Source organism: Phodopus roborovskii, unplaced genomic scaffold (genome assembly GCF_943737965.1).
Source record: "Phodopus roborovskii unplaced genomic scaffold, PHOROB, whole genome shotgun sequence".
Lineage (NCBI taxonomy): Eukaryota > Metazoa > Chordata > Mammalia > Rodentia > Cricetidae > Phodopus > Phodopus roborovskii.
Window position 1 is genome coordinate 19549434 of NW_026125444.1, and position 26549 is coordinate 19575982.

Here is a 26549-nt window from a genome sequence, read left to right on the forward strand (position 1 = left end):
CTTGGAGACAAAATAAGCTCCCATACGTTGCTTTCATCAGGGTACTTAATCACAGAAGCAGGAAAATGAAGACAAGCAGGAACTCCTAAGATCTGGGCGGCGGGACGAAGCAGAAGCCATTGGACTGCTCTCCGGTGTTTGCAGTACACCTTCTGCTGCTGTGCTATTTTACAGCAATTTCTGCCATTTTCTTTGACAACTTCCTGGGGAGGTCACACCAGCCCTGACCGCACCCCCCCCCCATCCTTGTAAAGGATAAACTGTCGGATTAAGAGACTAAACTGGGTTCCTGTTCCATACAGCTCAATATAATCCTGACGCAATTTCTATCAAAGGGATGGCAGTTTTCATTTCCTGAGAGAATTGTATATGCAAATGCTTCTGCAGATGCAAATGTTTTCTACAGCTAGGACTGTGCAATACTCTAACACTAATTCTCATTTAAATAGAGGGTATGAGGCGACCTAGTGGATAATGGGTAATGCATTAAACTTCATCAGTGCCAAGGACTCTGAATCACGTAAAGTGAAAACTTCTGTAATGATTCTTGTAGAATGGCTGAAGATCCGTTATCTAAGTATAATTCGGGATGGCACTTGGCCAGGTAGATGAGATAACCTAATTAAGAAGCTTTCTGGGACAGAACTGGGAGAAATGAACAGTTAACACATACATTAAACAATCTGCAAACTACAGAGACTTAAGCAAATCATTGTGAAAGCTGTGATTTGATTATGCTGTGCTATACATCTGATAGTGCACCAGGAAAAATAAGTACATTCTGGTGTGAACACCGAGGAACCAGTCTTGTGACAAGATTTCTGTGGTTTTGTTTTCTTGTTTGTGCTGAAGAACAGGGCATGAGCTCTGGGAGAATAAAATCGGAGTCGCGGCAAAACTAATATGATAAGAACACAGAGCTGGCCGAGGTTCACTGATGGCATTTAGCACAGGGAGATTTATACCAGCGAGTAGAGGCAGATAGCAATCTCAGTCCTGGAACTTTAGAGGCAGCACAGTACAGAGAACACAGTTTCTGGAGTCTAACAGCTCCAACCGCTGAAATAAGTTAGGTGTTCTTGGTACCTCGGTCTCCTGGATTGCCAAACAAAACTAATCTTTTTTTTTTTTTTTTTTTTTTTCCTTACACTGCTGGTTTCCCATGGGGATTGCATTATATAAATAGAAATCAAATGTTAGAGGTTCTGGGAAACCCACCCGGATGTGTTTGTGCAATCCACTTCACTGACTGTAATACATTCCAGTAATTATCATCATAAGCTTCCTTGGCTCCAGAGCACACTTGTGCTTCAGAGTCATGTGCAATAACAGAGCCATATGCTAGGTCTTTGAAGTGCTGCTTAAGAAACAATCATACATTAAAATAACTTCATTTTAATGATGAGATGACTACATTCATTTGCAGATAAAGAACATCACTAAAAGGTTTGGCTGTTGAAAAATGCTGCATAACCACGCGTTTGCTTTTCCTGGTAGAGATTCCATGACATGAACAGGAAACTCAGTGGTATGCTCTCATTTTTGATGGGTTCTTGAATGCTCACGTAAGAAAGGGGGCACAGGAAATGGATCCTTGTGACAGACCTAAGTGCTGGCAACTCTTCTCCGTGAATGGCATCTGGGGCAGAGATCCACTTGAAGGTGTGTAACTATTTTGTTGCGGCATCAGAGTCACGGGGCAGCGTAGAGAAAAGCACTCTGCTCACGCAAACTCACAGGTGGCTTAAGAGTTGAAGCAAAATGTAATTTACCATCTCGACAGGTCTGTCTCTCCTCAAGCTTGAGGTTCAGAACATTGTAGAGTTCAACAGGTCATACCTGCGTGACTTCAGTGTGCAGGGAGAGGCTTCAGAGGCCATTCCAGCACAAAACTAGAGCTCGGGACTACTTACAATCCCCAGCTCTGCCTGACAACCCATGAAATAGCTGTCAGGAGGAGGGATTTGAACTCTGTTTCCACATACATGCTAGGGTTTGAATTCTTTGTCTCTAGCACCACGGTGCTTTTATGTTTGCACATACATGCTACTGCAGAGCGTGACTACCAACAGACTGAACTGTAAGCTGCTTGGAGCATGGGGACTTGTGTCAAGATTTCATGGAAAAGGATGTAGTGTATGGAGAAAGGGGGCTCGTCACACAAAATGGTAAACATCAATATACTGGAGAGATTTGCTGCAGACACTGTCACAGTCTTCTAGGACCCCAAAGCTAGGCCAATCTATTTTAAATTTGTGAAGCAGAAATCAGGCAGTAGCCCAGGAAGGGGTCTTTTACTGATCCAGCTGCAAGGAGGCATCCGCTGCCAAGAGCAGCCCGCAGTGGAATGTCCCGCCACCACACAAGGTAAAAAAAAAAAACGAGAGCCCTCTTGAAAGCACACATGCGCCCCTGAAGGCAATGGTGATTGGACGCACCTGCAGGGATTTACCACTTTTATTAAGAAACAATGGTTGCAAATCCAAGATAAAAACCAGATGTCTGATGGGTTTTCTTCAGGGGTGAAAAATGGCTCTTTATAAGAAATGACAGTAAAAAGACACATTCAGTGTGGCAAATCGTTTTATTCAAAGAGCCCTCCCTTTCCTCCTTAACTGCTCAAATATCTCATAAGGCTGGGAGTGGTGTCTGATATTTACACAGCTCAAAATCTGAATACTCACTAATGTCTTCTGGCTGTTCTGCACACATGGCAACGACGGACTCCCTCCTTCTCCGATCTTTGTCCTTAAAATGTAACACTCATCGAAGGGCTCAGAGGCTGAATGAATAAAATCCTCATGACCATAATTTGTTACCTTTCAAATCATCCTTTTTGGGATGCTGAGGCCATTCTCTGGAAAGAAGGCAAATAGCACGTAAACGCTCACCGTTGCGAGCAAAGCACACAGGCTTTCTTGTGTTGCTGGGGAATAATTGCTGCCTCTCACTTTGCTTGAGGAGTGTACCTTACACCAGAAAAGACGTAATATAACTCGATCTGTCAAAGATGCCATTGCAGTCTTCCCCTCAAATATGGGTTCGAGTGCAGACCAGGCCTTTTCTATCTCTGGCTCCTCGGCTGCTTGCCTCTTGCAGGTGATTTCTGTAGGCAAAGCTTGGGGCAGATATCGGTGATACTCAATGTAGACAAATACACCACGCAGCTCTCCAGGAAGCAGCCGGCAACCCTGACGTCGGGGGCTGTGAGATGGGAGTGTGGCAGTCACCAGGAAGCCACTTCAAACCCTTAGGAGTCTTAACGACCTCCTGGAGAGCTTCTTCCTGAACATCAATTGTACCTGGCAATATGCACAAGTCTCTTTGCCCCTACCTTAACCAGGTGTCAAGCTAGCTAAAAGCTGGGTAGTATTCTACAGCCACCTCCAATAATTGCTCCCCATTCCTTTTCACATTGGAGTCACTGGGCTATGTCCCCTTCCCTGGCTTTCTTGCCAGCCGGCGGCTCACGAGAACTGGGAATAGCTGTAAGGAACCATTATAAAGAGGGAGGGCGAGGCCTTGGCAAGCATCCCTTTTCTCCTTTTCTCATATAACACATGTCAGACACTATGCCAGGAGCTGGCAGTTCAGAAATGAATTATGCATGCTCTCCAGCCCCTTCCATCCCTGGAATGTCTACAGAAAGGAAACTTCTAGAAAGAGAGAACACACCATAAAGTTGAGAGCTATCAGTCTCCCACCCCAGCTCTGGTCATTACAAATATATCCCAAGGCTTAAATATGTCCTTAAATGTTGCTCATCCTTATTTCCGAACTTCACACCAATTAACAGTAACAATGACCACATTTCATCTGTATTGGAAGTTCTCTCTACATTATCGTGAACTCCCACAGGCAAGATCCAGTCAACAGCTTTCGGCAGGAAGCCCCTGAGACCAAACAGGAGCAGAATTCTTCTTAATTCTATCTACTTCTAGCCATAGAGAGAATCTTAGTTCCACGTGTTTACAACGTGTTTATCTGCTCAGGTTCATTAAAACTGGTTCTCCAGTGACATGTCTGCCCCCCACAGCTAATTCACTGATTTACAATTATCCCAGACTTCATATTTCTCTTTCCCCATCTTGAGGCTAAAAAGGATCAATTAAGAAGGGGCAGGTAGCAGGGACAGTTCCTCTGCCCCTGGGCTGAGCTGGAAAAGAATATGCAGACAGTTTGGGACAAGCTTCCTTGGTCACACTCCTTTAAGCACTCTGCCCAGCGTTCCCATCCCTACGCTCTTACTAGCAATGCTTACAGAACACTAAGCACAACATGCTGGGCAAACATAAGTACCTACAAAACTCCTACAACATATCAAGAGCCCCAAAGAATAGACAGTACAGCAAGAATGACAGGTGTTGCTCAGTAAGGAGTAACACCAGCGAACGCGGGTACAGTAAAGGAACAGGGGAGTCATGAAGAACAAAGGCCCAGGAAACCAAAGCCTGACCAGGAAGGGAGGAGGAGGGGCATAGGAAATGAGAGCCCTGGGACCTACCCTGTACTCCTCCTAGGGCCCCAGCCACCCTGGCAGGGAACTGCAGGGCTGGGCTTTGGTCATGGGAAGGAAGAAGGGGAAGGAAACAAAGCAAAACCCACCACGTACTGAACTATAAATGTATCTAGCGTGTTAATGGTTGTTTTAGTGGGATGGAAAGAAAATCAAAGAATCCACAATATGTATGGGACCCAGGGTCTGATCCTCCGCACTCCAAGAACAAAGTTCAAAAACTGAAACTACATTTCTAGTAAAGAGATGAAGGTATCGTTTACAACACTGGCTAAAGGACACACAGGTAATAAATAGGACCCAGGCATCCAGTCCTCTCTCGCTACCTCAACAAATGCACCTGACAGGCTATTCCATGGGCACAGAGAAACAGTACAAATCATATTTGATTTTTGCTCTAGCGTACGGTTTTTTTTGTTTTGTTTTGATTTTTTACATGTCTTTAAGCTCTACTTTGAGTCAAACTACACACTGTTTCAGAAGCTGGAAGAACAAAGATGTTTAGTGGACATTCCTGTACAATCAGTAGCGGCCTTGATAAAATAGCTTATTGCCCTTTTAATATTTTTACAATCCGCATGAGGAAAAAAAAAATCAGGCAAGAGGAATAACTTTTTTTAAAGAACAATTTTATGGATGGGTTTGGAGATAATCCTAGTACGCAAATGAAACTAGTGTAGGAAAGACAAAAACACCATATTGTTCTCCCCTGTGTGGGTCCTACTTCGTGTAGACGTGAAAACACGGCTGTATATGTGATCTGAAGGTAGAGGCTGAACTGCCCAGAGGAACAAAGGGGCGGAGAGGCGGGCAGCAGGGAGGACGAGGGGTGAGCGTGGCGGAGTGCTCAGTTGTGTGAACTTGTGAACATGTCCCACCACAGGGCCACGTGCTATGAAGACATACAACGGAAATTAAAACAAAACCTTTAGAAAAGCAATTTCACAAAACTGCCTCTTAAAAGCATTTTCTTCTATCTAACGGGAGTGTGGGAGGAAGCAGGCTGGGCCCTTCGTGTGCTGTTCCCACAGGTGCAAGTTTTATTGTGTGAGCGCTCTGAGCTCTTACTTGTCCCTACATCTCCCTTAATAAAACTCGCCAAGTATTCGTACTAAGAGAGTTACACATTCCGGAACCCTAGCAGCTCCAGTTAAATCCTGTCTGTATCAGCCAGTCTCAGGTAACTACCAACTGTGGTACTTCTCGCCAGTATAGATTGGAAAGTGCTGGGTGGCTGAAGGTTCTATCCTGGTAGGAACAATCAGAACAGAGCCTCAAGAGCCCCTAGGGGCAGGTTCTTCTGTTGAACAGGAAGGAAAAAGTACTTTTTATCCCAGCTTTGTAAGAGGACATTTAACACTTGGTATTTATAGCAACACTGGTCCAAGCGGCCCCACATATTTCAAAGCAGCTAAGGAGCTTGTGGGCCTGCGGATGGGTTCACATCTAATTTAGCATCTTTGAGAATAGGGCATCAGCACTGAGAAGTTGTCAGTGGCCAGAATGACTATCAGTCTGCAAACCAGGGGACCTAGGTGGAGAAACAGTACCTGTGTTTAATTTAACAAAAAAAAGCAAGGCAGCTTGAACTGCCTTCCCCAGGGACCCAGAGGATTAGGGCACTTCATTCTACTGCTGATGTTCAGCCCCATCAAAGAGTATCTTCAGACAGTGGAAGAGAACTAAAGTGAGCCCAGGAGACATGGAGAGCGCAGTCTGCACACAGCAAAAGGATGAAAGGCCTTTGTCTATACGCAACAGAAACCTCGAGCTTAGCTGTTTGCGGAGAAGTAGATAGCTAGGTGAGGTTAATGAGGGTCTGGGGCTAAGGGGAACTAAAACAACACGGACATCCATTCTTTTCGATCACATACACCCCAGCCGAGGGCACATATAAGCACGCACACATGTGCTATCTGACAGGGTTACTCATTCTCAGGATTATCCATGACAGGAAAATCAGACCTCCAGAACGATCAGCAGGAAAGAGGTGTGTTTCTGTACGTAAACATGTTCTGCCCACATGCAACCTCATACCCACACCCATCAAGAACAGTCTGGTATCTATGGGAAGACAAGACCTCACTCTGTGGTAGAGGGATCTGACCTGATTTATACATCGCATTCACACCTACGCATCCATTGACTCACTGGTGACTTGACAGGCGACAGCTCTCAGAGTGCCACGATTACGGGGCATATCCGAAACCTACATGATTGTGTGCCTGGCTTCACAGGGGCAACGGTGTCTCAGGGTGCTGGGCCACACTCCCATCCCCATGCGGGAGATGATGGAGGTCTCCCTCCTTCTCAGTCCACTCTTAATCTTTCTTCCTTCCTAACTGCCACGAGCGATGCAGGGCTGCTCTAAGCCCAGAAAGCGGCAGGTGAAAGACGCATGTGATCCTTCCTTGCACTGATTAAAAACATAAATGAAATGTGGGAAGGGTTCCCCGATATCTGCTCCGGCATCGCCAGCACTCAGCTCATGCATCACCAGGGTTCTGCCTTTCCCAGCACACTGGAGGGAGTTCAGCATCATCGTCCCTGGGGTCTAATTTTTCACATGTCCGCTGGGTCACCCAGTGTCTGACTGTGCCTGGGACACTGGAGGTACCCCAGAGTGCTGAAGTGTGGAGGGGTGACGGGAGAAAAGAGGTGCATAGCCACAGGAGGGCGATGGCTGTCACAACACAAAAAAATCATCAGTGGCAACAAGGGCATGGCCTTATCCAAGACCACGCACGGGTAGAAAACTAGTAGCTCTGAGGAATCCGACAAGTGAGGCTCTGCTGTCCTGGCACACCGACAGAAAAGCAAATGCAGAGACTAGCCAACAGTCTGCCGGTAGCCCTGTTTGTGGTGTTTATTCTGTCTCAGGGATGTCTATGCGGCGTCTACAAACGCGGCCTGGGTGGCCAGGAAAGAGCAGATGGGTCCCATTCTTCAGAGGTTCAATACTGTGGTAAGTCCGCAGCGCCAGATCCGCCCAGAGGCCTCTATCTACCGTGCCACGCTGCTCTGTCTGTCCCAGGCAGACCTCAGTCCTTCTTGTCGTCCTTCAGCAGCTGACTCCTCGAGGTCCCTAGGTTTTTCCACACCTCTGAGTACATTAAAGTCCCAATGAAGACAAACAAGGTGCCCAGACAGTGCCACAGAGTGAACGGGTTCTGGAAGTACAAGATGGAAAAGATGAGGCTCACAAACTTCCGCAGAGTCACAACCAGTGTGACGGTGAGGGAGGTGCACTCTGTTGTGAGGATGAACACTCCCCGGATGCACACGTATCTGGAGGAGTGGTTAAGGCTGTTCTCTGCAAATGCTGGGGGCAGGAGGAGGGAGGAGCATTAGGCGCGATTCCTGCCTTCACACGAAGCTCCGCTCTCAGGGCCCTCCTCGGCAGAACGTCTGAGAGATTCCAGCTCTGCCATCCCTAAGGTTTCCATTGCAGGTTACAATGCCACACGGTCACGAAGCTGATCCTACTCACCTCTACCCTGTCTTGTCCTCAGGCCTTCCATCCTCCCCTTCAGAGTAGAGCTGAATAGGGAATCTATGTGGTGCTTTCAGAAGGAGGCAGTCAACCCCAATCCGCTTCAATACTTTAAAGACATCACAACTTTTATAATGGCAAGATGCTTCTATTAAAACAATTACTTTTAAGTGAGTCTTAATTTGAAGTTTGCTTCAGAATGTTGCAGTGACTTGTAACAGTCATGAAATAATAAAGAGTATCCTAGGATACCAGGGACCTTGTCGAAATTCCAGATCATTTCCTCTCATGACATGACTAGCTCTAACCAATCCGTGGATTAGTCCTGTTTCCTCTGCGGGTGACCTACCTGACCTGCACCATTAGTCTCTTACCCTTCCTCAAGGGAGCTTCATGGAAGGGTCTACCCATCTCCAGCTCACTATCGAGGAAGTCAAGGCAAACCCCAAACTTGTGTCCTCTATATTGTTAGAATGAACACTGCTCTGCCAAAGCATCACAGAGTCACAAATAAAAGGGCACACAAAAGGATACTGAGTCACAACGTTCATGAGAAGGTAGAACCACATGATGGGCATAGCCACTCGGATGCCTGGGACTTGATAGAGTTCTGCACAGGGGAAGAGAGGGAGCAATCACGCCAGTGTGAACAGTTACACTTTTCATCTTTTGAATGAGGTTACATAGGAAAAACAGTAACAGGCACAGGGGCATTATTTCCCTTAAAAAAAAAAAAAAAAAAAAAAGTTGGCCCATCCATGACTTTATTTACCTTGATTCCACTCTATACTAACTACGGTATTAATAGTGAGAAATGGTGCTTTGGGAGTCAGGGCCTTGTGGATTCTCTCCCATACTACCTACTCCTGTAACACATTTTTAGGCCAAATGACAGACACAACACAGCACAAAATGATTTACTACCTATGGTGTGGGCAACATAAAGCCTTGATTTAAAAAAAGGGCTTTCTTCCTTTTTATTATTATTTATTTACTTACTTTTACATTCCAATCCCAGTTGTCCCTCCTCCAAAAAGAGTTTTCTTATGTGCTCACCTACCTGTGTGACATTCCTGGATGATCACATTGTCCACGTGAGCTCTTTCAAGGCAACTGACTATTATCAATTTACCAAGTAGCACTCTAAGAAGCAACAGCTTACCTTCATATATTCTTTTATATTCCTTTTTTAATTTTATTTTGCTTGTAATTACTTTATCTTTTTTATTTAATCTGTAGCTAGGAAATGAGCCATGTCATCATTTTGCTCCCTAGTGCTTGGAGCCAGGCAGTTTAGCTCCGTGAGCAGCTCTGCCTTTCACAGCAGAGGACAGACAAGGAGACAGAGCCTGCCACCCAACTTCAAGGGCTCCGGTGCCAGGTGAGAGTTGGGGCTACCTGTCTGCATTCTCAAAGCGTGTAACACTCCACGTTCAAACGCAAACATACAATTCCAAAGGAGACGAGGAGAGGGGAAGGCATTCTTATTTGCAGGGAATGGGAAAAGAGCACAGAAACGCCCTTGTTGCTCCAAGTACGGACAAACAGCCCCACCTAGACACCTGGAAGGTGCAAAAGTCCGATAAACACGAGATAAAGCCGAGGCTGCCACATGACGGCAAACTTACCAGACTTATTGAACAGGATGACATGATCATAAATATCAGAAGCCAAGAAGATGAAACCAGGAAGCGGAAGGGCGTGCTGTGGGAAGAAATGGGTCACACACTGGTAAGTGCAAAGCCATTACAGCAGTTAGGGTACCTTTACAATCGCCTGCAGCTGCCCAGTAAGCAAGCCAGCCCCTCTAAGGCAAATGCGCCAGCGCCTTTGTGCGCTTGACATCATGTGGCATGACGTCTTAGGGAGCTGATGATCACCAATGAGAAAGAAAACCAAGCAAGCAGGGTCTTCCCCTCAATGAGGGAAAGCGGACTTCGCCCGAAAAGGACTGGCTCCATGCTGGATTTGAGAGTCACGAGGACCGCACAGACTGCACAGAATTCAGGGACTAGTACAAGGAGAGATTTGAAGGCAAGCTGAGGTCAAGGGAAAACAAATGATGTGAGGCTCAAGAGGAAGGCTTGACAACTGCCACACACCTCACTGCAGCAGTACAATGCGAGATCATGTCATGTGCCCATTGCAAAGCTGTCACTATGCTTGGCATTGTTCTCAATGAAAGATACCAGCCAGGGGCTGCAGAGATGGCTCTGCAGTTAAGAGCACCGGCTGCCCTTCCAGAGGTCCTGAGTTCAATTGCCAGCAACTACATGGTGGCTCACAATCATCTGTAATGAGATCTGGTGCCCTCTTCTGGTATACAAGCATACATGCAGGCTGAACACTATATATAATAAGTCTTAAAACACACACACACACACACACACACACACACACACACACACACACACACACACACACAAATGCTTACGTTTTTTAAAATCCCCAGCCACAAACTCTAGCTCCAAGTGAATGTGTCAAACTGCCTGTCCGGATCAGTTGCACACAGAGGGAACTCCCCCCCCCCATGGCCTTGGGGGGCAGTTCTCGGGGCATATTTCAATAGCAATAAAGGAGGGATGGAGGAAAGTTATAGGACGGAGTGCTGGCACCCTTTAAAATGAAGACACTCGCTCGACAAGCACTTGCAGTGAACTAAACTATTCTGTGAGTGAAGCCCCCTGGGGAACTCAGGCCCTGAATCCCCATCTCCCAAGCTGTCCCGCTGACGTCCACACTCCTGGCTTCCTGCCTTGGGACTAATTTTCTCTTTCTGGATTTCCATATTAATTTTAACCATTTTACCTGTAGGAACTTTGCAGGCCTTGTCTCCTTGTTCCTTAAATGTTTTATTTGGTTGCTCATTCAGCTCAGATGACTGACTGTCACACAAAATGCACATTATCCCCCTGCCCAAACTACCTCAGTGTACTGGTCTCCAGGCCAGTTACTAACAAAAACACAAGCTGTCAATAATATTAGGATGCCATTCGGCATAACATATCATAAGTCGGAAATTTTCACCTTCCCAGGGCTCAAAAAGTTACTTACATTATAAAATAATGCCTCCTTGGAGTGTTTCCCAAACTGTTTGTATAGAGTCTCTTGGAATATGCCCATCCTTGCTGACATCAGCAGGGCAAAGGTCAGGGCTCCAATGCCTAAAGAACAGGATCAGGTTACAAAGGCCTTTTGGCCTATTTTCTTAAGGCGACAGTATTATTTATAGTTCTATAACTACCACACTAGGACATGCACATTTCAAAACCACAATGCTGCCATGAAAGCCTCTCTAGCTTCCCCTTTCCATGCCCTTACGCATGTTTCTAAATGCTAAAACAGAAGAGTGTCCACACCTTCTCTACCTTGTTTTTCTCACGAGGTTCTTCTGGACCTTCCCTTTATGTGCTTTATTGAATGTGTTTTCAAAGTGTGACTTAGGGTCCAAACATCACCCTATCACGTGGTTGCACCGCACTTATATGTCTTGCAATGAGACTAGTTAGATTTCAAGTAAATACTTAAAATGTTAATTATTTCCTTAGGGTAATTTTTCATAAATGGAACTGCTGAGTCAAACGTTAAAAAAAAAATGAAGACCTTTAAAAAGCTCAATACACAATATTTTTTTTGAAAAGGGCAATCGATTATACTCTGCCAACAGCTTTTATGAAAATGGCTGTTACTACCCTCACAGCAACGACAGTGGCATTTGCCACCATGCCAATAGGGTAAGTCACAAACGAAAAGTCATTGTACTTGGTTTTCTTTGATTACTAGCTGACGAGGGTATAAGATTACTGGACATTAATTTTTCCCTATAAATTTGTTTGCTCACATCTTTGAGAATTTTCCCATTGGGGTACGTATTTTCCCAATAGTGCAGAGACCTTTTCTATAAAGAACAGCAGCTAAAGGGTTAACGTCCAAAGCCAAGATGAGGACACAGGCTTTGGTGCCACTTTCTTCCAGCCAATCAGTGTGGTGCCACCCCTGTTACTACTGCAAACATTTCCCCTCCAAACCCAAGTGAGGATGAGGCCTTGCAGGAGCTGTCTAATTAATTCCACACAGAGATACTTGTATTTTTAAAATTCTCACGAGAGTTGATTCGGGAACTCTGCCATATGGAGCACAGTTAACTTAAGAAGAAAATAGACGCCCTGTGTCCCTGGGAAACTCAGAGTCAAGAGTTCTAAGTCACCTTTCTTTTGCAGGTACTTCTACTCAATGGACTGGCCAATAGGAAGCAGAAGACTCCCTACGTAGTGTTCCTAAAGAGAATGACAGACCTCTCTATGCCAGTGACAACCTTGGGAAACATGGACCCACGAAACACACGGTGCCAAAAATGTGAACACTGGCCTTTTAATTTTTTGAACACTAGGATTCAGAGACATAATGGTCCCAGGTGCCACTCTCCTCCTTGGCATAATTTGTTTAGTCTAAAGTTCTTGCCAAGAAGCATGTCCCACAGGAGAAAACTCAGCAAACAAAAGTGCAGAGGTAATTAGCTTTTTGTAACTCTGTACTTGCCTAGTAACCACCATGCAAATGCCTGGAATCCATCCTTCTCACTCAAGCCGGACTGGGAAGTCTAGGAAATAAGAAAATATACTAGGTACGGAGGCCAGAACCGCAAACAACGTCTGAGACGCCAGGGGAATATTTATGCTGTCCACTTCCTTCCGCTCTTCTTTCAGAGGTCGGTTCCTGTGTTACATTAGCACTCTGATTCTTTTATTAATAGGTAATGGAGCCTGGTGACAAGTAGTGAATACAAATGACTGAAAGCTGATTCTTACCACCTGCTTTGCTGACATGAAAGTGCAAATAAATATCCCTGCAGACACCAGGGCGATGGAGGTATACTTGAATACACTGTATCTGAAAAACAAGGACAAGAGCAGCTTAGGAAAGGGGACAGCATCTAATGGGACTTGCAGCCGGGTAGTATGCGATTCAAATGCAAACCTCTACAATATCCTCATCGTGTTGACCAGTAGGCTGTTTTATCAGAAACTGAGAAGGTAAACAAAACCAGAAAACAGACATACACACACCAGGTGTCACGTGACATTGCATTCTGCTCTCCAGAAACCAATGCAGCCTGCACACTCTTCACCTGTACCTGTGGCTGTTCCAATCCTAAGAGCCCAGAATTATGTCTTAACGCACACACACACACACACACCCCATTCAAGAGGAATGGCAAGAGTCAAAACTTGGGGAATAATGTCCATTCTCCAGGGAAGGTATTTTCTTAAAAAACAATCTGAATAACGTAAATGATTTTGCTAAATGTCGGCACAGTTGGATAAAGGGAGGAATATGTAGTTTGTAGAGCCAAGGGCAGCATAATGGTGACATTTCCCATTAACTAAAATGGTATCATTATGATCCTCCTCAGAGTCTTGGTAATCAAGGGAAAGGCCCCAGGAAGGATGAAAAGAAATTAAACTTGCAGAATGAATCATTATTACTTTTCTACCCAAGGACACTGTATCCTTTGGCGACAATACCTCATCAGAGTTGGTCTGACTGGCTGAGGAGCTGACAGGGATGCAGGAGAGCCCCACTACAGAGAAGTGGGGTACTGCGGTAGAGGGGGCTGGCTGGGAAGAAGAGGGGCTCGGCCTCAGCAGGAGTGGGGGAAGGACAAGGGGGCTTGGGGATGAATACAATCAAAATACATTCTGTATGTATGCATGTGTGTATGGCATTATCATAAGGCACATAGTTAACTGTATATGGTTAACAGAAGCTAATAAAACCTTACATAGCAAAAGTTCAGTCTAACAACACCAAGTTGAAGTAGTTTAAAATTTAAGCCAAAATCATGGTTAAGAAAAATATAGATGTGGTCTTTAAATTCTCAAAGGGCTGTGTTCAAAAAAATAAGAAGGTAGACTTGGGTCAGAGCTTGGCAGCAGGACATTTTCCTAGCATGGACAAGGCCCTGAGTTTGACGGCCAGCGTCATGGAGGGAGGGATGGGTGTAGGATGAATACATGTAGAGAAGTTAGAGAAATTCCTGCTCAGTTGATAGTCAAAGGCTCAGACCCAAGGCAACAGATTCCAAGTAAACTTTTAAGGGAAACAGGTGTTGAAAAGAGCCACTGACAGCTGAGGTTGCATCAGGAGATTATAATTCACACACACACACACACACACACACACACACACACGCACGCACGCACGCACGCACGCACGCACGCGCGCAAGCTCATTCCTGTTATGAACCAAATCAAAGCTTAGGAAGGAACAACCCAGGTCTCCAAGGTGCAGTCTAGGTATCAAGTATAGTCTTTATCTTAAACAAAACACCTGGCCATTTAAATGTCTGCACAAAGGCTGTAGCGAGGGCTGACAGGAAGCTAGACTTAACCTGGGGCTCCAAGGCCTCCAGAGATAAAAGGACACATGATACGGAGCCTAGCAAGATAGGACAGTTGTCCTTGTTTGGATACAGGCTTTAGCCCTTAAAAACTGTAGGCTCTAGTCAAGCAGTGTGGTACTGCACGCCTTTAATCCCAGCACTTAAGATACAGAGGCCAGCCCGGTCTACATATCCAGTTCCAGGCCAGCCAGGGCTACAGTGAGACTCTATCTCAAAAAAACAATCTCAAAAACAAAACCCCTTTAGGTTTCCTCTCCGAATTGGCAGATTCTTCCCAAGCCCAGAGAGCCCTTGTGCTGAGACCAGGAACTGGACGACCAAGAACTGGACAACCGAAAACATGGCATCACTTACACAATGTTGGTCTCATCAATGAAGATGGCCTTCCCCCTGAGAAATCTTGTAGACTCCCTGCTGTCTTCCCCTCAAGTGAGGGATGGGCTCTATGAGAAGCATCCCAGCTGCGCCCACCATTTCCCACTCCAATCCTACCACACTCCTGGCATCAGTACACAGAACCTTCTGCTCCTCCTTAGTGTCTATCTGGGCCTTTACCAGAGACTCTCTTATCATATAAAGTTACTCCCGTTTATTACAGTACACTGATGAGTTCCTCATGTGTGCTGGATATGCATGTAAAATACAGTGGTAACAAGAGCCGTTTGGTCCCACAGGAAGCCACAAGGAGAGCCTTTGTCCTGGTCAGCTGCCTGGGGAAAGCCATCATTACCCATGATTCTGAGAGAAAGAATACAGGAAAAGGCTCATGAGCTAGAGCAGCCTTTTACCACTGAGAAAAGAAAGGTAGCCAGACACAGAGGCCACCTGAAATATCATTTCCACATAGAACATGAAGGCGTGCTGTTACCTTTTCTTCAAAATGATAATTCCTAGAATCATGTTGGCAATCAGAGAGCCCTGTAAAAGAAGACAAGGATGAGGATGAAAAGCTACCAAGGAAAAGAGCAGAGGCCAATAAAAACAAACCTGTTGTGAAAAATAATAAAATCAGTGCAAGGTACAATGGGGGGAAATGATCTGTTCTCATTAATAAAAGCTATGACCATACTTTGGACCTACTTCCATCAAATCCCCCACCATTTAGTGTATACAGCTTCTAGTGAGCTTTGTGCTGCCTCCATCCTTAATGGACGAAGTCATGCAGGGACCCTCCCTCATCTCTAGAAGGTGTCAATCAACCAACAAGAGTTTATGGAAGTGCTATGTGACAGCGCCTTGGAGGTCACCCGATAGTTACAATTATCTTATGCAAGTCCCCGTAGGAAGAGGACACTGAACCTCACAAAAATCTCAGGCAACAGGGTGAAGTCACTCCCATCACACCCAGTGTGCAGCATGCTGCAACTCCGCCCGCATGTTCCCATTCCCCCCTCTTCTGGGGACAGTCTGCTCCTGTTTACGCAGCAACCACGGGAAGAGCTCATCATACACAAAGTAATGAAGAAAATGGGTAATCATATTGAGAGTGGCATGACAAGCCTGTAAACCTAGCACTCGGGGACGCTGAGGTAGAGGTGGGGAAGGTTCCAAGCCAGCCTGGGCTGCAAAGCAAAGCACTGCAAGGTGGGGGGAAGGGTTAAAACAAAGGCTTCAGTAGTCAGTATGAGCTCAAAATCAGCCAGAGGAAGAAAACAGGAAACAAATCTATTTCCCAGAGAGATTTTAATTTTATTTTTATTAGCCACATATTAGACCTGAGATAAATAAAAGTTAGCCATTCACTTCCCACCTCCCCAGGTCTCTTTTTCTGCCTTACACAGCACATGAACGTTATCCTGTTCAAAGACTCCATGCAAGCCCATCTGTATGCCCCAGACTCGACTGCCCCGTGCTTGGTCTGCCCATTTCACCGTGCTGTTCCGAGGACATGCGTGCGTGTGAGCTGGCACTTACTGATCTGAATATCATATGCAGGGGCATGGCGATGTTCAGATTCAGGGCATAGTTGTTCATCACGCTGACAGTAAAGAACATGGTTACCATGACGGCATAGTACCTGCAGTGGGAGAGAACAGCATCACACGAGCCCACTTCCCCAAGAAATGTTCACACAGAGGAAATACATACACGCGGTTTAAAAGACACCTGGCTTCCTTGATCTCTGCTGAGAGAGTATACAGAACCATCATCACATAAAGTCAAATACTAAGGACATATACGAATATGTCACCAAGTCAGACTAGCATGGGGAAAGTCTGAATTACTGAATATGTTTAGGGAAACACCTGAATATTTTTCAGCAGACGTACTAGGCTTTACAAACATCACCTAATCCATAGTAAGAGATTTTAAGTGGACAGATAATCCTTTTTTAATGTATTAGTTCTTTGTATATACTTTTCACAGGCCTCTGGAGAATCTGAAAATGGTTAATTACCTTAATTATGTCCTGTATATATTTATACAATATTATTTTTCTTAATTTTGAAAAAAAAAAAAAAACAGATGCCAAAGATTTGCTAAGTCAAGCTCATGTTCAGCCTAGCCACTGTAGAAACTACTCCACACGGTAAATCAGAAGACTCTAAAATAATGAGGATATTCTTTGATTTCTATAGACTTATACTTACAATCAGAGTCTTCCTTCCTTTTTTTTTTTTGGGAGGGGGGCTGGAACTCGATAGATAGATAAGGGTGGTCTTTAACTCTCAGAGAATCACCTGCCTCTGCCTCCTGAGTGCTGGGATTAAAGGCGTGTGCCCCAACACCCAGCTGCCTCTGAGTGATTATTCCATAAATAGCTGTGGGGGCCCATGAATGGGAGAGAAACATGTCTAGGGGGGCCAGACAGACAGAGGAAAACAGTCAATGACAGAAGGCAGCAAGAGAACACTGACAAGGATGAGCCTGGGCACGTGGGGGACATTCACATGGGAATGTCACTCCCATAGAAACTGAGTGACACCATTTGCCAAGGGGAGGAACTTCTATCTCATCTCCGTCATGAGAAATGTCATATTTGGCCCTGTGTGTGAAGATACTTAGGGCAAACCTGGACTGATGGACCCAAGTCTGGCTGGCATTAACAATTTTTTCTTAGCTTGTCAATCATTTTCTTTTACCTGAAGCGATATTCACGCAACATAAAATTAACCATTTGTGAACAAACAACTCAGTGGCATTTAGTAGTCTGCTATGCTGTATACCCACTGCTTTTTTATTTCCAAAAGCCAGTTGTTTTTAACAGGATGCTTAATGATAGCACTCTTAGCATAATCAATAACTCTGCCAACACATAGGACGAATACATAACTATTAGAAATCTGTGGTCACCCTAGTCCTTCTGACCCTGTATTATACACATGTGCCCTCACTGCCATCGCAGTTACTTTAAATGTCCTGGGCAGGAATTTTATTCTAAAAATAGGTTTCTACAGCATAACAATGTAATTCATAAAACTAATGACTCCGCTGTTACCCATAACATAAACTTGAGAAACATGTGCCTCACACTTTTTTGTCCAGGTGCCACTGTTTTCGGTTTCAAAGGACTCAACAAGACCTCACTGCGTCATACCTTAGTGGGATAGCTGGTGGCTTCCTTCCCAAGTCAGCTTCAAAAAGGAAGCCTTCCACAGCAATAAATAAGAACTGTGCGAACGTCACGATGTTCCCACATCCTGGGTGCTCCCTGTACAGTTAAGAGCGAGAGGAAAAAGACAAGGCTCAGACTCAGATAAAGCGCACTGCAACCTGTTATAGTCATGGCACCAAAATAATAACGATTTCTGCAGTCACTGTCCTTCCTCACCTTGGCTCTCGCTCGCCATGGATCACACGCTTTGACACTGTGCATCACAGGGGATGCACAGCTCTGCTCTGTCAGGGTTCCCTAGAGCAGCAGGCCCTCCCTGCATGAGAATTCCTCTCATTGTTACAGTACATGAGATGGCTATCCCGGTAAGCGGCAGGAAATTCCCTAGTAAACTCACATACATCCCCCCATTACCCAAAAGGTCTCTAGTCAAGGACAGACACATGCTGGAATTCACCTGGAATGTTCATCTATTTCTACTGGTCGGAAGTTACTGGTCACATGAGGATAGGGGTGTGACTTTAGACACTGTCTAAATAGTTCTGGGGTCGGAGAGGAGGCTTGCCCTTTTAATCGGGCACAGATACATATCTGTACACAAATCAACATAACTGTGTATTTGCAAGGGTGATTAAGACAAACTGTCAAAACAGGTTCTAGGGCTGGAACAGTAAGCAAAGGATGATTGAAAAATACTGCTCTCCCACACGGTAGTTGTCCACAAACTTTATCATTGTTCTTCAGTGCATTAGCCAGTCAAGAGATATTCCTGCAATTCAACAGATCCTCATCGGTGCTCTACAGAAGGGCCAGGAGTCTTCCACAGTGACTATTAGGAACACATGCCATAGCATGAATGTTATTTCTGACATCCCTCTTGAGGCATTCTGAAATGCTGACAGTTTTCTAGAACCACCCCCCTCCCCAGTTCTGTTCCATAGCTGAAGACATCACAAGTGAGCATCAAAATCTCCCTAAAACTGCTATCACCAGCTTCAGGGTCTGTCTTTTCAACTTAACCAGAGACACCCACCTGACCCCACAGAACAGGCTTTGTAAAGCCGTTTCAGATTAATACTATTGATACAATGCTATTTATCAAAGCCAACTCTATTCTCTACCGGTGCTGTGAATACGAAACACTAATGGCAAGGCACACAGTTAGGCACCGGGCCTGGAACATGCTAGGTGTCTTAGTTAGGGTTACTATTGCTGCAATGAAGCAGCGAGACCAAAGCTACTTGGGAGGAAAGGGTTTGTTTGCTTACGCTTCCACGCCACTGTCCAGCACTGAGGAAGTCAGGACAGGAACTCAAGCAGGGCAGGAACCTGGGGGCAGGGGCTGCTGCAGAGGCCATGGAGGGTGCTGCTTACTGGCTTGCTCCCCGGGGCCTTCTTTCTTATAGAACCCAGGACCACCAGGCCAGGGGAGGCTCCACCCACAATGGGCCAGGCCCTCTGCCATCGCCATCAATCACTAATTAAGAAAACGCCCACAGAGGCTTGCCTAGAGCCCGATCTTATGGAGGCATTTTCTCAACTGAAGCTCCCTCCTCTCAGATGACTCTAGTGTGTGTCATCTTGACACACAAAACCAGCAAGCACTCTGCCACTGAGCTATATACCCCCAGTGCAAATCTTTTTCTTTTACATATCGATCCCAGTTCCCTCTCCCTCCCTCCCTCTTTCCCTGCCTCACATGCACCTCACCACCCTCCCCTCCCATTCCCCCCACTCCACATGTAGGGTGATGCCATCCAAGAGGGGTCATCTAAATCTGTCAAGTCATTTGAAGTAGGGTCTAGGACTTCTCTCCTGTCTCTAGGTTAAGGCAGTTATCCCTCCATGGGGGATGTGTTAGCAAGGTCCTTTCGTGCACCAGGAATAAATCCTGGCTCCACTGTCTGAGGTCCCTTAGACTGCTCAGTCCTTCTAGCTAAGACCCATGATCAGGGGGTCTGAGTCAGTCCCATGCTGGCTTCCCAGCTATCAGTCTGGGGGCCCGTTAGCTCCTCCCTGTTCAGGTCAGCTGTCTCTATGTGTTTCTGCAGCGCGGTCTTGTCCTCCCTCTCTGCATCTGGATTCTAGTTTGATTCAGTGTTTAGTTATGGGTGTTTGCTTCTGTTTCCACCAGGTACTAGGTGAGGGCTTCATGTCCATGCAACAAAGACATGTGCTCAAATAGCAGCATTATTTGTAATAGCAAGAGCCTGGAAGCCACCTAGATGCCCCTCAACTGAAGAATGGATACAAAAGATGTGGCACATCTACACAATGGAATACTACTCTGCAGAAAAAAACAATGCAATCTTGAAATTCACAGGCATGTGGATGGAAGTTGAAGAAACCATCCTGAATGAGGTAACCCAGTCACAAAAAGAGTAACATGGTATGTACTCACTCATATATGGATTTTAGACACAGAACAAAGGATCACCAGCCTATAATTCACACCACCAGAGGAACTAGGATACAAGGTGGATCCTAAGAGATTCATATAAGATCCCTCACAGAAGGGGGAAGGGACAAGTCCTCCAGAGCACAGGGGAGTGGGGGGGCAGTGAATGGAGAGGGAACTAGGGGAAAGAGGGAGGAGAGGAAAGCATGTGGGACTAGGAAGGTTAGGAAGGTTGAGTCAGGGGAGGAACAGAAGACAGGAGAGAGAGAAAGAGACAGAGAGAGAGAGAGAGAGAGAGAGAGAGAGAGAGAGAATGAACATAAAAGAGGGAGCCATTATAGGTTTGAAGAGAAAACTGAACCTAAAGAAAGGTCTAGAGACCTACAAGACTCCAACTGAGCAACCGTGGAAAGGCAACCATAAATGCCCTTCCCTGATAATGAGATCAACAACTAACTTACCCAGTGCAAATCTTTAAATGCACCCCTCATGCACAGAGATAGCTAAGGAATACAGCACTCTGCAAGAACGAAGCTTGCCACCTCTAACAGACCCAGTGCTGTACTTAACCTCTGCTGCCCGTGAAGGCTTCTTGAAGCCTACCGCTCTAGATGCAGTCTAACAATTTGTCTTTCTTGGTTTCAAGGGACAAGGCTAAACTTTGTAGGAATCCATAAACAATTGTGTAGGCCATTCATCTCATTCAAGAATCTAATTAAAACCATTAGTCAACACAAGAGCGCAGAACTTTAACTCTAGACGGTTCCCAGCACAGTGCTAGTCAACTCTGTCCTGGCTGGTCTTCAGGAACCCATGGATCAGGCTGGGCGTGGCAGTGCGGGCTTGTAAGTCTAGCATTATGAGTGGGTGAGGCAGTATTTAGTGAGACTTTGCTTCAAAAGTAAAAGGGGGATAAAAGTATAGGCGCTAGCTAGGGACATAGCTTACTGGCAATACAGAATACTTGCCCAGTGTGCAGGAAGCACTGAGTTCAAGCTCCACTTCTGTGAATGAATGAATCAGTGAATGAATGAATGAACAAAGAAGCTCCTGGAGAGGTTCACCTTCCCAGGACTGACCTCACTGTCTTGGGTTGGGACCCTGGGAATCTATGCTCTCAAAGGCCCCCATTCCATCCTAGTGGGAAAAGGGCGTGCCTGTGCTGCATTCAAGCGTGTGTGTGTGTGTGTGTGTGTGTGTGTGTGTGTGTGTGTGTGTGTGTGTGTGTTAGCTCATGGTGACAAAGAGTTGAGAATGGTGGTGTTGCACACGGTTTCCACTGACATGCAAGAGCGCCTTTGTCGCTGACGGTGTGGTGTGGAAGCTAATCAACTTCTAAATCCACTTTTCTCTAGTCTAAGAACAGTGAGTGCTTATCTCCCTGGTGAACAGGTCCCAGAGGGAGAGCACCCAACACAGTGCCTGCCCCACGATGGCAAGGCAACCAGAACCAGGGTGATGGCTAGCCCAGGCTCCTAGAACTCAGAGGTCTTCGTCTAACGATAGCTGTCCTTCCCCTGCCTCCCTGTGTGTGTATGTGCATGGATATAGGTGCACATGTATGCATGTATGTGTTGTACATGTGTGCGTGTAGATCTTCACATGTGTGGGGGTACACGTGTGTACATGCACACATGGAAGCATGGGGTGCCAAGGTCGATGTCCAGAATCATCCTTAACGGTTCTTCTGCCTCATTCACTAAGGCAGGCTCTCCCAGTCAAGGCCAGAGCGCACAGAGACAGCCAGCCTGCTCTGGGGTTCACCTGTGGCTGCCTTTCCAGGCTGGAATTAGAGGCATTTTATGTGAGTCGTGGGGATCTGAACTCTGCTCTTCACTCTTACACAACAAGCACCTTAACCAGTGAGGTCTCTCCTCAGCCCGACAGTTATCCTTCTGAACAATCACACTGGACACTTTCCTTTATAAGATGAAAACGATATACGTGGCCGCGAAAACTGCGTGAGAAAACATGCATCAAGAGGCAAGCACCGGGCCGGAGGATCAGCACTTCTCTGGGTTTCCCTTCCTCTTTCTACCAACAGCCTGGGCCGAAGCTCTCACAGGGTGGCTACTGGGAAGCCACTCTGCAGAGAATCCGGAGTTCCTGGTGGGAATGACCGGGATCTGTGCCCTCAAGAGAAGGGAAAACACACGGGAGCCAAGCATGAACTACAGGCAGCGAGAACCCAGTCCATCGTGAAATGTTCACAAGGTGGGCCGCGCCCCTTTCATCTGGGCACGCCCACACAGGGCCCCGCCCCTTTCATCTGGGCACGCCCACACAGGGTCTGGCCTTCACTCAAGCAAGTCGGTGAGGGTGGGGAGGCGTCACTTTAAGCAAATGTGCTCTAGGATATTAGCATTGGTGTAAAAGATTTTAAAATTTTGCAAATTTACAATGGTATCCTTCAGGTGATCTTTGCTATTTCTCCTTTATGAATACATATTTTATCACTAAAGACATGGAGACGACATGGTACTCCATGGCAAATGAGTGGGTTTGTGTATCAACAATACTATTATTAGCCAACCATTACCACCATCTAATTTTAGGACACCCCAAAAGACGTCCCATGAGGAATCACTTTTCCATTCTCCCTCATCAGGACCTTTAATAATTTTATTCTTTTTGTCTTTCCATAGCATGTGTAAGCCTCCCTGTGCAATCCCATGACCCTACGACCAATGTTCATTTAAGGTAATACAGAGAGCATTTTAGGGACCCGCTGCTGTCATGGCTTGCGGGGGTGTTCTTTGAACTGGAATAATTCACTTTAAAGCTTCAATAAAAATGTGAAATGCCTTCCCTGGATCTTTCCTTCTCTTTATTTCTTAGCATTTACAGCCATCAACTGCAGACAGCTTCTCTTGCTTGGGATTTTCTTGGCAAAAACCCAAATTTCAACCTTAAAAAAAAAAATCAACTTTGAAGAGAATGAATCTCGGGCAGATGGTTCACACCTCGTTTTTTTTCCTGGACATAAAACTTCCTTATTTAGTTCAATGTCATGTCCTAGATGGGGAAAAAAAAAATAGTCTTTCAGATTGTTACCCTGACACACAATGTCTTGTCTGCATTATTTAATTCTGTGTGTGTATGTATGTATATACAGCACATACATAGATCATGCATGGGTATCATGTTTTGAAGGTTGACCAGAAGCACCTTGAGAGCGGAATCAAGATCTCACTTATTGCTATGCTACTGTTCCTTCAATGCACAGGGTGTGCGTTTTATTACTGATCCCAACCAGAGGTCTACAAAAGTCAGTAAGAAGAACCTAAATTTGTTTTCCAATTGGGGGTAAATGGCTCAACACTCCCTTCTTTCAACAAGTCATCTCAACCTTTGTATTTAGAGTGACACCTAAGGGCTCCAAGAAAGCCATTTAAAAATTACGATTTCTGCTCTATAATGAGATTTTTATGGTAATTCCTCAAGATTAAAGCTACAGATGTCAAGAAGGAACTTTAAAGACCCTCTGGTCTAACCAGGTCCAATTTTACTGCTCTATAATGGGAAGGTGTGATGCAAATCGGGAATAAGAGGCCATCAGTCTAATTAATGTACTACACATTGCATTAATAATCTCACTTCCTTACCACTGCAGGGCACATCAAAATGCAGATTTACAAAAAAAAAAAAAAAAAAAAAAAAAAGGAACTTGGATTCTTAAAATTCTAAATGAAAGTTCCTATAAGGAATGAAAAAACTTCACAAAGATAAGATAATTTACCCATAAGTAAACACATCACAAAACAAGCAAACAAACAAAACAAAAACAAAAACAAACAAAACAAAAACAAGGTATGCCTGTGCTGCACTGAAACAAAGTTGTAAGGGAGAGGGGGAAGCCGCCATCTTACTCAACCCTTCAGAACCCATGGGGATGAAGGAGCTCACACACACACACACACACACATGCCCCTTTAATGGGTGAAACCAAGTACTTTAGCCAAGAGCTCACAAGCTAGCACACACAGGCTTCCTTCACTTAATTTAATGGCATGTCCAACGCAATTATCCGACTTTGTTTCTATAGCCAGCCTGAATTTATCACCTTTCTATTTAAACATATATTAAATATACATACATACATACATACATACATAAAAATTCCAAAGTCTCCTTCCCTTGAAGTGTGTCATGCTTATAGCCAGCAACTTTCTGTTTTCATTTCATATTCCTTACCACTCCTGAGACAAATAATCTTCATCCACACTCCACATAACAAAACTGCAGGCTCTTTAACAGCAAAAATCAATCCACACAGAGTTGACCGTAAGTGAACTGCTTGCTTCAAAAGAATTTAAACCAACAGCACCAAATAAAATACATTCCTACCAGACTTCTCACTATGGGCCACTCAAACTAACAAATGAAAGGGAATGGGACATGGTACTGAGCTAGGAGCTTAGACAGACATCTTAGACACCATTTCTTGCTCTGCTCTTTGCAAGCAGTGAAAAGGCCGCCCAACTTTGCCTCTGTTTCACTCTCAGCCAAACAATGTAACTCTTGAAGCTCAGAGCTGTTTAGACAGTCAATGGACACAGTATACAGATTTAGAAACACGTAGTTACTACTGAGCCGACTTGTTACTGAACTGCCTGGAAAGGGGGCCCAGAGAAGTTAAGGGACTGGAAAAGGCTGCATAGCCAGAGGTTAACGGGGCCAAATCTGAAGTGACTAACTTGAGCTGTTTAGTCTTAAGCGTTTTCCACTCCACCTCCTCTCATCTCTAACTTCTGCCCACTGAACTTTGCACATTATTACCCAACATTATTTGTAAGACACCACCATAAAGCCAACCCTTTGGGAAAGTGTCATAGTCATCCTCCAAAGTGCACGCTTCTCAATTAAAGACTGCACTATGCTAAATGCTCAGGGACCATGGGGACAGCCCAATAGTTATCCACATCACTCACACGCGAGTTGGATAAAGTCTCAATCATCTCTGCCATCAATGTGAGCAAATCTTTTGCAGACTATGCTTGCAAACGAAACTTTCTTTGCAACGTGTACAAAACTGGACTGCTTTGCACGTGAGAAGGCTTTGCTCCGCACAGGCACGTGTCATTCACTAACTGGACGGAGAAAAGAGCTAGAATTAGATCAAAAGTAGGGAGAGGGTGGTTTGGTGGAGGAACTCGCTCTACCGCAAGCTCCTTGAGACCTTGGTTCAGTCAAGTGAAAAATAAGTCTCCAAGATTCAAATCCCCAAAGTGTGGCTTTGAAGTGACGACAGCAGCACCCTGGGCGTCCCTGTCACTTGGATGCTAAGAGATGGAGCAGTACCCAGTGCTGCAGAGTAGCAGGCAGCGCGGGTACCCAGTGCAGTGGAGTGGGGAGGTGGACAAGGCAAGGAGCCCGGGATCAGCCCTGGGAGCCCGGGCGCGGCCCGCGAGGGTCACTCACCGGGCCAGCAGCTCTAGGAAGATCACATTACTGCAGCAGCCTGCGAACACCAGGCCCACCGCGAAGGCCGGGCGCATGGCCGATGCAGGGCTCAGGGTGCGAGCGCGCAGAGCGCCCTTCCAGATCGCTACCCTGGGAAGCCCTCACTGAACATCACCACCGCCCGCTGTTCGTTGCCCGGGGGCTGTCTCAGTCCACTCTTCTTCCGTGGCTGCCACCGACGCAGCCAGCCCAAGAGCTGTAGTTCTCAGTCATCCCCGGTCCCATTCATCTGAGGGGGCGTCCTAGGGCTGGCCAGACTACAAGTCCCAGAATACCACGCGCCTTTACGGCAGGAGTGGGGGGGAAAAACCGGCAAGTTTCCCCGTAGGCTCGCGTGATCGAATGCTGCGGGGCTTTCTGGGAAATGGAGTTCCCGTACCACAAAGGTGGAAGCGAGAATCCAAGGAAGTAGCTGGTGGGATCTGGAGTTACAGACCTGTTACCGCTCATTAGAGTGTTCTAGCACCAGAAACAACTTTCCTGAAACTGAGACAATGTAGACATTTCTCTAAACCGATTCCCAGGGAAATGCTGCAACCAAAAGTTTTGAGGGAGAGCCTTGGCTTACACTGGCTGCTTAGGGCATCAGCACCCCACTCTCACTGCAGGGGAAGATGGGCCCCTCTTATTGGTTGTTGTAGAAAACGCTAATTCTGTAAGTGTATTGCTTTCTGTTATGATTTGTGTGGCGGCAACGAGCACATATTGTCTGGTTCTGAC

General features: G+C 45.7%; 1 protein-coding gene across 1 annotated transcript; it reads right to left on the reverse strand.

Moving 5' to 3' along the window:
- Nucleotides 1–2565: 2565 nt before the first annotated feature.
- Nucleotides 2566–26073, reverse strand: Slc35b4 (solute carrier family 35 member B4). The gene is made up of 10 exons (XM_051175875.1): nucleotides 25788–26073; nucleotides 17951–18064; nucleotides 16327–16429; nucleotides 15281–15330; nucleotides 12818–12899; nucleotides 12549–12609; nucleotides 11064–11173; nucleotides 9638–9713; nucleotides 8544–8619; nucleotides 2566–7804 (listed from the first exon to the last, which is right to left on the reverse strand). Exons 1-10 carry the CDS (start codon nucleotides 25862–25864, stop codon nucleotides 7558–7560), a joined length of 996 nt encoding a protein of 331 aa, XP_051031832.1. The 5' UTR covers nucleotides 25865–26073; the 3' UTR covers nucleotides 2566–7557.
- Nucleotides 26074–26549: the final 476 nt, after the last annotated feature.